At 37.4% G+C, this 12,711-nt stretch overlaps 1 protein-coding gene across 2 annotated transcripts in view; it reads right to left on the bottom strand.

Moving 5' to 3' along the window:
* The window catches only part of fyn (FYN proto-oncogene, Src family tyrosine kinase), a 125,343-nt gene that overhangs the window by 12,297 nt on the left and 100,335 nt on the right, over positions 1-12,711 (bottom strand). Inside the window, exons 6-9 of one of the 2 annotated variants that reach the window (XM_031902143.1) lie at positions 8,225-8,323; positions 7,685-7,788; positions 4,143-4,292; positions 61-216 (exon numbers count right to left, since the gene is read on the bottom strand). In XM_031902143.1, the coding sequence (XP_031758003.1) occupies positions 61-216; positions 4,143-4,292; positions 7,685-7,788; positions 8,225-8,323 (509 nt within the window). Of the gene's footprint in view, positions 1-60; positions 217-555; positions 721-4,142; positions 4,293-7,684; positions 7,789-8,224; positions 8,324-12,711 lie in introns of both variants that reach the window. The other variant, XM_004914562.4, reaches the window with a different exon arrangement.

The raw sequence follows: 12,711 nt of genomic DNA, 5'->3' as shown, positions 1-12,711 counted from the left end.
GATAATATTGTTTAAAAAGTAGAATGTTTTCTCCTAAGCATGAAATATTGTCCACCTTACCAAACCACACTTCAGCGAAACAGCCCTGACCAAGCTTCTGCTCCAAAGATATTGTATTCCGTGCAACCTCCCATGCATCCTTAGCCAGTCCAACAGTTTGTGGAGTATAATTCGGTGCAATCAGAGTTAAATTAAAACACAAACCATCAGCTTTCTCTATAGGAAAAGGAATTAATAAAAAAACAAAATACATTTATGTCAAACCACAGCATGCAATAAGAAAGATGGAAGGTGATTGGTGTAAAGTATTTATCAACGCCACATTATAGTAGACAACTCAGTTTTTATATATTTTTAAAACTTCTAATATTCTGGCCATAGTAAAGTCCTCAACAGGTCACACTGGAGGCTAAAGAAAGGGGATTGTGGTTTTCATGGATTAATACCTACATCACAAACTTCCTGCTTCTTGTTTGCACCCACTTTCCATCTTTCCTCATATTGCTCCACACAAGAGCAGGTTATTAGATTTATAAAAATATATTCACTGCGTACCCATCCATACTTCCCCAAACTGCCCATTCCCCAGTCTCTTGATCAACTGGAGTGATTCTCTTGGTATTTCCCAAACATCTTTGGTTTTGACAGACAGGTCTGTAAGTCTTGGCATTCCTTTATGACATGGTACTACCAAGCGGCAACAAAGACCTGCAGCTCTCTCTGATGAGAGTTGAAAGAAGAAGGCAGAAAAGACAGGAAAAAATTGAAACGAAAACATGAAGCAAGATTAAGCATCACTAAAGAAAAGATAAAGCACATACAAGCAGAACTGAGCATATTTAAAGTCGGAGCCAATTTCACAAAAGGGTGGAGAGGAACCCTTTAGCATCCTGTAAGGCTCAGTGGTTTTGCATTAGAGATATGTCAGATACAATTGAATGATCTGTTGAATTTTTGCTTCTGTCTGTGATAAGACAATTGTTCTGCCTGGTTGGTTGGGATCACGAATTAGCACAATAAGAAAGGTGCCTCTATTGACTATTAATCATTCTTGGATTTGTAATTTTAAAATAATGTCGCTGATCTATAATATCAACAACAGAAGCAATATGACATTTTATTAAGGTGGCAGACAGCACTTGCAGGGTTAAGCAGAAAGAAAAGAGTGAAAGATATGCTTAAAGTTCTCAAAGCCAAGTATTTTGTCCTCTCAACAATAAAGATGTTACCCATGTTTTGAGGAAGGTGCTGGAGACAAAACCAATTGCATCCTCATTCCTAGAAATACACTCACTTTTAAGGAAGCACTGTGCAGATTATGTCTAGTATTTTTTTAAGCAATGGCAAATTCTAAATTAATACTGAATTTAGTAATTACTCAATTATATCCTTACTCCAAAAACAAATATGGCTGTAGTCACATTGTTCCAATGGAGTTTGGTTACTGAAGGAAAACTAACTTAGCAGTCAGAACTTTGCTCCTCTATTTTATATTCATACATAAGTGAGAGCTGATCAGGAGTTTCCACCAAAAATCTTGGGGTCCTAAACAACTACCAGATGGAAGCCCCACCCCATGACCAGCCCAGTATGCCTTTTGTAATTGCCATTGGCTGGATTTTGCCTTTCGTTTGTAGGAGCAGGAGGCCACAAGAGAACAGTCTCATTTGTTCTCTGATGGTTGCGCTGGGAAAGCTATACTCTTAGGGGCTGATTTACTAATCCACAAATCCAAATCCCGAATGGGAAAAAATCGGATTGGAAACGAACATTTTGCGATTTTTAGTAAATTGTCGCGACTTTTTCATAGCCATTACGACTTGCTTGTATATTGTCGCGACTTTTTTGTATTGAGCGCTCGTAAACGGCGGGCAAACCTTTGCGACTTTGCATGATTTTGGAAGCCTCCCATAGGACTCAATGGCACTCTGCAGCTCCAAACTGGCCCAAGAAAAGTCACGATACTGAAGCTTGAATGAATCCGAAACTTTCGTACTCGGCACAACGGCTACGAAAAAGTCGCTACAATTTACGAGCAAGTAGTAATGGCTACGAAAAAGTCGTGACAATTTACAAGCAAGTCGTAATGGCTACGAAAAAGTCGCGACAATTTACAAGCAAGTCGTAATGGCTACGAAAAAGTCGCGACAATTTACGAAAAAAATCGCAAAATACCGATCATTACGAAAAAACCGCATTCGGGCGCTTTTTGGACGTTCGTGGATTAGTAAATGTGCCCCCTAGCCTAAGCCAGTATTGGCAATACACTCTTAGGGATCAGCACAAGTTGTGGTCATAGGTACTAATCTGCTACAATTTACAGAAAATGGGAGGAAAACAGAACAGCCCCTCACGTGCACAGTACATATGTGCAAGGAAGGACTGTTTTATATAACAAAAAGCTGTAATGTTCTTTTATTTAAAAAAAACAATCTGAGCAGGGGATCATACATTTATATTTGGGCATATTTGCCTAAATACACAGTAACATTTCCTTATTTTAAAGACAGTCCTGTAATGAGCCTTTTGGTTTTGCCAATATTTAAATAATGGTGCACTTTTATCCACTGACATTTGCATGTTAGAGTATCACCTTGAGCCTTGGGCCATGGCACAGGCCTTGCAGGCACCAAGGATTAAAAAAAAAAAACTAAAGATTTTCTCTACAGAAAATGCCCCTTGCTTTTTTGCCTGCAAAATGAACAATAAAGTCTGTCCCTCCAGCAGACAGGTTGGTTTCAAGTTAGCAATGAACACAGAGTCCTGATATGAACTCAAGAGTCTCAAACAGATGTTTGAGGAATTCAATTGTTTGGGCTTCAGCAAAGAGATAATGTTCCAGTTCCTGTAGAACGGATTTTAATATCCAGCATAATCACCAATGTAGACAGACATATTACTGTTTAAATGAATACTGTTAAAATTAAGGGAATAAATAAGGATCTTGTACTTAAACCCCATAAAATCGGATATGAGACAGCCAAAGTAATAACTTTACCATTAATTACTCTTCATATGCTAAAATTACACAGATAAGAACCAACTGAATTCCTTTACTGAAATAGTCCCTACCCCCATCTGCTGAAAGACTTTTAGCCTTCCTCCCTCCTGCATTATATTGTGTGTCCTGGTTCTAGATGTTTTTGAAAAATTCTTATTCCTTTGGATGTTTCTATTATATCATCTCTCTCAGTTTTACCTTATAAACTATGGGGCACATTTACTAAAATTAGTTTTTTTCTGGCCTTAAAAGTTTTTTGAACTCGACATGGTATAAATTTGAATTTAAATTAATCATTGCTGTATTTATAAAATGTCACGATAATGCTTGAATCGTTTGTACGAAAATGCCGAGCTTACATTAAGAAATCCAGAATTTTTTGAGTTGCAAGTATTGTTAAAACTCGAAAAATTTGTGTTTAAACGGACGTTCGTTTCCATAAATCATCTTTATTTTCCCCAAACAGGAATAATGTGTTAAAAGTTTACTTGAAACTGGGTGAAATAGAAAACAATGAGGGGATTAACTTCCCCTTGAAGCTAGATGAAACTGAAAACAATGATGGGATTAATTTCTCCTTGAAGCTGAGTGAAACTGAAAACACTGAGGGGATTAATTTCCCCTTGAAACTGGGTAAAACTGAAAACAATGGGGGGAAATGAAAGTTCAAGGACAGGCCGTCACTGATTATTCTGTTGCTCTACTAGCCTCCATGGGTTCAATGGTACTCGACAGATCAAACCTGCTGAAATTTTTTTGACAAAAAAAGTTATCTAAACATTAATAAATCACGAATTATGGGAGTTATTTTCGAAAAACTCAAATTTTTCGGGGAACAATAACGAAAAAATCTAGTTCTGGAGAAAACCCATTCGAAAATCTTAAAACTATCTAGAAGTAAGAAAAAATCCGACTTTATCTCAAAATTGCTTAGTAAATGTGCCCCTAAGTTACTGCTTTTTCCTAATTTTCATGTTATTTAAACCATTTTGAACCTCCTTTGAACAGCTTCTACATTATTAATATATATATATATTTTTGTTTACTGGACCTCCAAAGCTAAAAACAATATTTATGATAAGGTCCTACAATTTGTATTACAGTGTCTATACATGAAATATGTTACTATTAACAGTCATACCTGAATAATGTTGAACCAGTTGCTGTAGGGTTTCAAACTGGGCTCTAGTTGTAATATAATAACCCCCATTATCAAGTTTTCGTATCTTATAATGCTTAACGTGGTCTCCCTTCATATCGTCCCAGTCACGAATAGACAAGGAATAGGCACCTGGAATAACAACGAAAATATCCGCATTAAAAAGACCAGATGACGAGATTGCCTAGATTTTCATATACGGAGTCATAAGAAGTGATCTGATACTAAATTATGCATTAATAATGCTTTTGTAGATTCATATTGCAGTAAAAGGAAAAAAAAGTAACTCATTATTATTATGTGGTATTTATAGAATGCGGGCAGACATATTTACGCAGCCCTTTACAGTTACAGTGTTCACCATTCACATCCGCCTCAGTAAAGCTTACAACCAAAGGTCTGTTTTTCAGTTAAACACTTGAAAATGCATTTTAAGCTAAATAAATATTTATATACAGGTATAATATCTATTCTCTGAAAAATACAATATCCATAAAGCATCAAAAGTACGGTGCTGACATTTCCATAGTGTACTGTTTTAGCAGATACTGTAAGTCTTAATTTTTGACCGGCTTGCATTCATGCTGTAATAATTACACAGTACCTTGTGCTTAATGTTAAAGCAATACTAACAGCAGAGCAGTGGCATTCAATGGATATGGGGTCCTGGGGGTGCCACTACTACATTATGTACAAATACAATAGCATTTGTATTACCCAACTGCCAAAGGAGCATCAGAGGTCAGCTATTGTAGCCCTGACAACATAACACTTTGAAAAAACCTAAGTGCCACCCCCAGGAGGGCACTACTGTATTATTTAGAAATACATTAAAGGCATGGTTTGGCTTTACATACATTTTTAGTATTTTATTGAATAGCCAGTTCTTAGCAACTGGTCTTTTTTTATTGTTTGCTTTCCAACTTTTATAAGGGAGTCACTAACCCTGGCAGCCAAATAACTACTGTTTTATTTGTACTATTACTTTTTATTACTTAACTTTCTAGTTAGGCCTACTCCTATTTATATTCCAGTTTGTCATTCGAACCACTGCCTGGTTGTTTGGGGTAATATGGACCCTAGCAACCATACAGCTGCTAAAATTCCAAACTGGTGATTTGCTCAATATTAAGCTAAATCAGTGCTGTCCAACTTCTGTGGAACTGAGAGTCGGAATTTCTTTGGCCTACATGGTGGAGGGCCAATAATGGAAGTCGTTTTTGACCACTCCCTTTTTTTTTATACCACACCCATGTTATCACAAGAACTTTTAAGACCATACCCACATTCATGGTGGTAGCGCAGCAAAACCCAAATGGTTGGTGCTCATTGAAGGGATAGTACCCATCATTCATAAATGAAAGAAGTTTATTATGTCATATTAAGCCACACCCTTAAATCCATATGCCTCCTCTTTCCCTGTGGATAGCACAGCAACCCCATCATATAATTACACACCTTAGGGGCCATATAATGACTATTTCCAAATGCTAACAAACTCCCATAGCACACACAGACAGCAAAGGGCATGCAGAGTATGGCACACTAAGACAGCATAGGGCATGCAGAGTATGGCACACAGAGGCAGCATAGGGCAGGCAGAGTATGGCACACACAGGCAGCATAGGGCATGCAGAGTATGGCACACACAGGCAGCATAGGGCAGGCAGAGTATGGCACACACAGGCAGCATAGGGCAGGCAGAGTATGGCACACACAGGCAGCATAGGGCAGGCAGAGTATTGCACACAGGCAGGGTAGGGCAGGCAGAGTATGGCACACACAGGCAGCATAGGGCAGGCAGAGTATGGCACACAGGCAGCATAGGGCTGTCACTGCTCCTACAGTCTTGTCTAAGGTGTGAAAAGGTGAACAATGTAGGTGCATTGGTGTGTCACACCTGAGGTGTGAACAATGCAGGGACTAAAAGGTGTGAACAGTACAGGGAATTACATGTTTAAACAATACAGGGGGTTTACAGCCTGAAGAGACCTACAGGTCATGTTTATGGGCTGCTTTTGTAGGTAATTGTTACTCGAAGTTCCCAAACCTGGCTGTTTTGCCAACCTGACTGTCCCTTCTCAGCCTGTCAGTTATAGCTTCTAATGCTAAAAGACTCCTGCTGCACAAATATGGCAGCCCCCTCTCATAGAGGAACATGGGGGATCAGATAGGTAATGCAAAATTATAAAGCTCATACTAAGACAATGTTATAATATATTTAAAAACAGTTTAATTTTAGGTGTCTTCTTGTTGTGCCTGCACCCAGAAGAACTGAATCTGCCTAAGCACATACACATGCAGCTGGTATCCACCAACTAATTCCAAGTCTTGCGTCTGCGGTGTGTGCACTGCACCTGGACAGATTCAGTGCTTCTTGTTGCAGGCACAATTAGGGTGTGTAAGGGTGGATTGTCAGCCTGCCCTTTTCTGCAGACTGATAATCTGCCTAGTGTGACCTTGCCCTTGTGGTGGTCAAGTACATAAAGTTCGGATTTTTTTCCACAGTTAGTGAATATTTGCCCAGTTAGTGGGCTAAATATGGCAATGAAGGGATTAAATGAACTTGATTAATGATTAAACTTAATGTACATTTCAAAGAGTGGGTTGTATGTCTCACAAAACTGTACACATTATCTTGACTGCACTGCAGTATATACCTAATGAAAACAATGTATAATATTAGTTATATTTGCTTCAATAAGTGGGGTGGACTTCCTTGCACCAGTGGACTCTTGTTTATTTCAAGATCTGTAGTGGGTACTATTGGCAGTAACCTACAAGTCCAGCTTCAGGGATAATCAAGGTGTGCCTAGAAACACATTGCTGCTATTAATACTCTTACAATCCATGTTACTATTTTCACATATTTCCTTAATGATGCAGCCCTAAATTAGCTTACACAGAGGGGTTAGATTGACTGCAACAACAGAATTCTAACCTGTCTCACATGTGAATAATAACCTGACATTAAAGGGCCAGCAACACTAAAAACTGAAACCATTATGGCAACTATTATGCAGGAAGCTCAGAATTACAAGAGGGCCATCTCCAATAGGCTCAAATCAAATTATTTCATTTTTTAAAATTGATATCCTTTATCTCTGTAATAGGAAAACAGTACCTTGTACTTGATTCCAACACAGATGTAATTGGTTATTGGAGGCAGAACAATCCTATTGGGTTTATTTATGTATAAATGCTTTTAGCAGACTTAAAGTATGGAGATCCAAATTATGGAAAGACCCTGTATCCGGAAAATCCCAGGTTTCTGCATAACAAGTGTCATATCTGTAGTAGAGGTGTTAATTCTCTAAATATGTGCAAAGCCGTGATTCTCCTTTGATCCTTGTTTAAGTCCACTTTAGCACTGAAGCCTCCTGAGCAGCTAATGCATAATATTCAGATGATTTAATATCATATTTAAATGCCTACAAAACCCTTTGATTTTGGTGTTACTCTTTATGATTAAAGAAAACATGGCTTGGCCGTTATACTGTACAGTTTAAGAATGGTGGATTTACCTTTGGTAGTTTCACTTTCACGTATTAGATAAGTACCCCTTGGGTTCCCAAAAGATAGTAATTGCCTTTCTGCATCTTTTCTGCCCAGTTTGCCAAAGTACCATCTAAAGGAAAAAGAAAACAACAACAAAAATAACTCATTAATAATATTGCCCATTTAAACATATAGCTTACTGCATGTCAGTATATTGCATGTCAGTATATTGCATGAAATCATTATGAATACCCCTATTTCTCCTTACTATCCCTTTTTTCATCATTGTAGCATCCTTCATTGTTGCTTTAAATATGGTTTACCATTTTAACCCTCATACTTTTTACCCATAAGAAACTTTTTTTTAGTATTTCTAACAATCTCTGTTTTACAGAGACTGTTAACATTATGTAAGCATGTTGATGTCACCTACAGAATGTGGTAGGAATTCTATCTAAATAAAAAAAACCAATGGAGTTTGTGAAAGCACGGTGAAATTCCTTGTAAAAACGATCTAAAACCTTACATAAATATAACTAGCTTGTAGGCAACAAAAAAAAACTTACTCCTCTGCTTGTATGGAATCCACCGGTGCAACATAATTACTGGGGATGTAACCTGTGCCACCAGTGGTTAAAGAACGAGCTTCCCACCAATCCCCTTCCCTGCAGAAACAAGGAAATAAAAACAAATCACAAGGTGTTATCAAAGGCTAGAATACAATTATGATTACAAAAACATCCAAAAGCTTATATAAAATAAGTTAATTCCTTTAAGCAACAGGAGAAATACTATTAAATTATTGGTATACATGAAGATGGAAAGTCAGTAGCTCAGTGTTCCTAAACTTTAACTCTCAGCGCCACACAAATTGTGTTTGACTATCTGTAGGATTCTGGGAGTTGTAGGACATCTGGGATGGGTAAATGGCTGCTCATTCTTTGTATGACTGAAAGCTAAATCACTTCTGTGTTAAACTGTACAAGAGCCAATACAAGAAGAATGAGTTCTGTTATCAGTAGCAATGCACACACAATACAATCCAATTGATATTAATAATTCACGCAGACTTTGTTCAGCTAGCATCAGTGTGTCCTTGAGCCAGCCAGTGGTGATAGCTGAGACTGCATTGAATGGGGATGGTTGGTTTAATAGCAGATTTCTTTGCAGAAGAAACACAATGCTTTTAGTTTCTAAGCAATCTTTGTTAAGTGTTTACTGGAAGGAATTTGCGGAATTTTGCAACATAACATAAATGAACCAAGCACCACACAGTGCATCTTAAAGGGAAAATACTGTGGGTGGGGGAATACAACTATGCATGCATCTACAAAGGCTCTGTAATGGCTTTGCTCACCAGAATACTGCAATGTACAACACCAACACTCACCCCAAGAAGAGATCACATCCACTCCAGAAGGGGTAGAGATCATGTATTTATGACACCCTATGTGCTCTTGCAATTGTTATCTATGGAAAGTCTTCCAACTTCTGTTCTGTGCACCTAAAACTCACAATAAGCCCTATAACTGTCTATGTAAATGTAAATAAATGCCGTATAACGCCGGTTTATATACATAACATATTAATCCATAAAAAGCAGCCATAATCCCAACATTAACAACCAGTGGCTATTTAGTTAATGGCTATCTAGTAATCCTAACCCTAAATGCAGCATGCATAGTTTGTATGGATTGGTTCCCTTTTTCCCATTGGTGCTGCTTCCATTAAGCTACCTTTACTTTTTGTTACCACCTGAAATTTCATGTAAGTTACTGTAGTTCTGTTTATTCTTATTTCTGCAGATAATTAATAAAATACTCCAGGTTCATCTTGTCATATAACCAGGTGAACTAGTAGGGCCAAGTAGGCAAGGAATTCATTTTCTACTGTGGACACTACTGTGTGAGTATCATGCAGACAATGATGTTTTAAGAACAAATTGCAACATCCCTTTCTATTCTTTATATTTTATATTGCTTCATTTTGTAACATTTTGTTCTGTCACACTATAGCTTTTCACCTGCACTGCCTATAAAATGCTTAGCTGATAGATGTAAGTTTTGTAAAGGAGAAGTTAAACTCTTCTTTCTATCTCACAAGTAAATTCAGAGGCTGGAGTTTCTTTTAAAACGGTAGCAAACATCCCACAGCAGCAATGCCACCAATTTGTACCTTGTCACATGTATAGAATCATGTGTAGAATCAGATGTCATTCCATATTTTTTCTCGAGGTAACCCACAGCAGGTTTCCCACTAAGGACACATCAGGGAAATTTAACCTATCAATAAATACTTTTAGCACCACAGAAGCACCAATTCAGTGTATGCTTTTCTGCTACGCAAGAGCTAAAAAGATTTATAGATTTTATTCTCCCACACATGTTCTCAAAAGGAATGTATACCATTTTCTTCAATGAGAGTTCAGTGACTGGGTTTGTGCTAAACATACTCTGTTGTTTTAATCAAGAGAAATGTAAATATGTTTTTTTTTCCCCTTGAGTTAAACAGGGCAAACAAGGAAACTAAAGCTACTCCATGTTTGGTCCTTGCAAGGAGCTGCCACATTTCAGGTCCTGTAGAACAAGCTTTGGGTGAGTGACAACGGCAGTTAAGAAATCGCCAAAGAACACGGATGAACACAAAGACATTTAACAACATAAGCAGCACTATGTTCACAAGTAAAATGGAAACAAAGCACCATGTAGTGAAGTGGCATGTGATCACTATAATTGCTTATTCATAGGCTCTTATACATTTATTAGAGTCTCAGTATGACTGGGCAGACATACTTATAGGAAAAGTACTGGCCTTCAGTCATACAGGTCATAAGCACAACCCCTATATCAGTATGAAAATGTATGATTCTCGCTGGACAAGTCAGAAGTGACGATAAGTGACGCACCCATGTAGTGAACAATTAATGACAGCATTTTACGGATTTATACCAGTGAATATATGGTACCAAGTATTGTAAACAGTATTAGTATTAAAAACTGTCCAAAATTTTATGTTGGATTAAATATATAATGTATATGTATGATATACTGTAGATGATGTATTGGATCCAGGAGTGCATTATTTCTAGTTATGTATACCGTATGTACCATAAAGATTAAGTATAAGATCCATTTGACTCAATTATTCCTAGTTATGCAATCTAATTTCATACTTTTAGTGTTGTATTTGTTAAAATAACAAATTTAATAGCCCTATTAGATCTAACGTGACATTTTGCAAGACTTAATTGGAATTAATCACATGCCTTGGTTCTTTCAAGGCATGTATTAGGATTAAAAAAAAAACTAATTTTTCCACTAGATGGCCCTCTTTTACCAGCAGATTATCGTAAACCTTATCACAAAAAGAATGGTGCTGGATTTAAAGCAAGGCACAAAATACCACTATTTCAGCAGTGTGCTAAATATAACACTGAGCTCCATGCTAGTAAACGAAAAGCCATATTCATCCACTGCAGCGAAATGACAGGTTTGGTTGGAGCTTGCTAACAAACAGCAGGCAGTGGAGACAGAATACAAATTGCATATACAGTACAGTAAATATACAGGCTTTATTTCTTGGTGTGCTGCAATGGAATGCTATTTGGGGATTATTTTGTTGTAATTAAAGAAATGCTTGTGTACAAAATATCCAGGCTATTAACACATTCCTCAATCAGCTGCCAAAATTTGCCAGGACAATTCAATTCCTTTGAGTAAAGATGATATAAGAGTAATACAGAACTACAACTGGGAAGGATTATAGGGATTTATTCCATCTGATTCTTATTAAACCCAGTGTGTTGATTTTTTACATAAGGGTGATAGCTCATCTTACAATTGGTACGAAATATGTATATAGAGTGTGTGCTTATAAATAAAAATAATTTGTTTAAAAATGTTTCATCACTTATTCAGGAGGTTCCTTAGTTGAACAGGATGTGTTAAGGAATTTCCAGCATTTAAACCCGATGTTGTGCAAATGGCAGTTGTCCAGACTGATGCGCAGAGAGCTGACCGACTGACTGACAGACTGGTAAATGGTGTAACTAGCATACAGACTCGGGATGCCCAAATTGGTAATTTAAGTCTGCTGTTATTTCCATTCCCAATGTGTCTTCAACTATCCGTATGTTGTTCTGGTTTCCAGTTTGACCCTGATGCAGATTTGACAAAGCCCTGGTCTACAAGCTCTCAACTTCCACTGAGTGTGAGATTTTTGTCCCAAAGTCTCTCTTTACACTGGTGGTTTCACAACAATTCACATACACGTATATGATAGGAGATATATACAGCACAGTAAGGCTGGTCCCACAGAAAGAGATATTTAGAAGGATTGGCTGTGTACTGATGTTAGGCAAACCTTTAAACACTTTGTCCTCACAAATCGAACTTCCCTTGCAGTAGCAAGGATAGACATTTTTTACACATGTAAGGACTAAAACCAGAAGAATTTGATTTGTTCCAAAAATCTAAATGGAGCGAGGTAATTTATAAACACATGGCAAATTTGCACCTAGGCTGTAACCCATGGCAAGCAATCAAATGTTTCCTTGTTCAACCTGAACATGGTTTCTATGAGTTACTTCCAATGTGCAAATTTGCCCAGTGTTTATAAATGAGCCCCGAGGGTGTGAGGAACAACACTACTCAGTAAAATAATACAAGATAAAAGCACATGCCTAAAGGGGCCCTGATTCATGGAGTTAAGGACTTTGATCAACTAACCAAAAGGTAAAAGCTGTATACAGCTTGGCGGACTGATCTATATTTCACTCATTATTAGCTGACATCAATGCATCTGCTGTGAGAATGAAATCATTTCCCAGGAAAGGTCCTGCCCACATGCAGCTGCCAAGCACTTATGGCTGATTTACTCTAATGATTCATTTTCTGGTAGTTTCCTTATTTTGCTTTTTATAGAAAAAAAGACAAATCTCAAAATTTCATATTAAGCAACAGAATATTCTCTGCATTCTAATAAGATTTTATCCCCAATATCCCAATATAATGCAGAATAGGGTTTGGTACAAATTTGAGATAAAAATACAACT

The sequence above is a fragment of the Xenopus tropicalis genome, chromosome 5, assembly GCF_000004195.4.
Source record: "Xenopus tropicalis strain Nigerian chromosome 5, UCB_Xtro_10.0, whole genome shotgun sequence".
Lineage (NCBI taxonomy): Eukaryota > Metazoa > Chordata > Amphibia > Anura > Pipidae > Xenopus > Xenopus tropicalis.
This window is presented reverse-complemented; position numbering and strand designations above follow the sequence as displayed.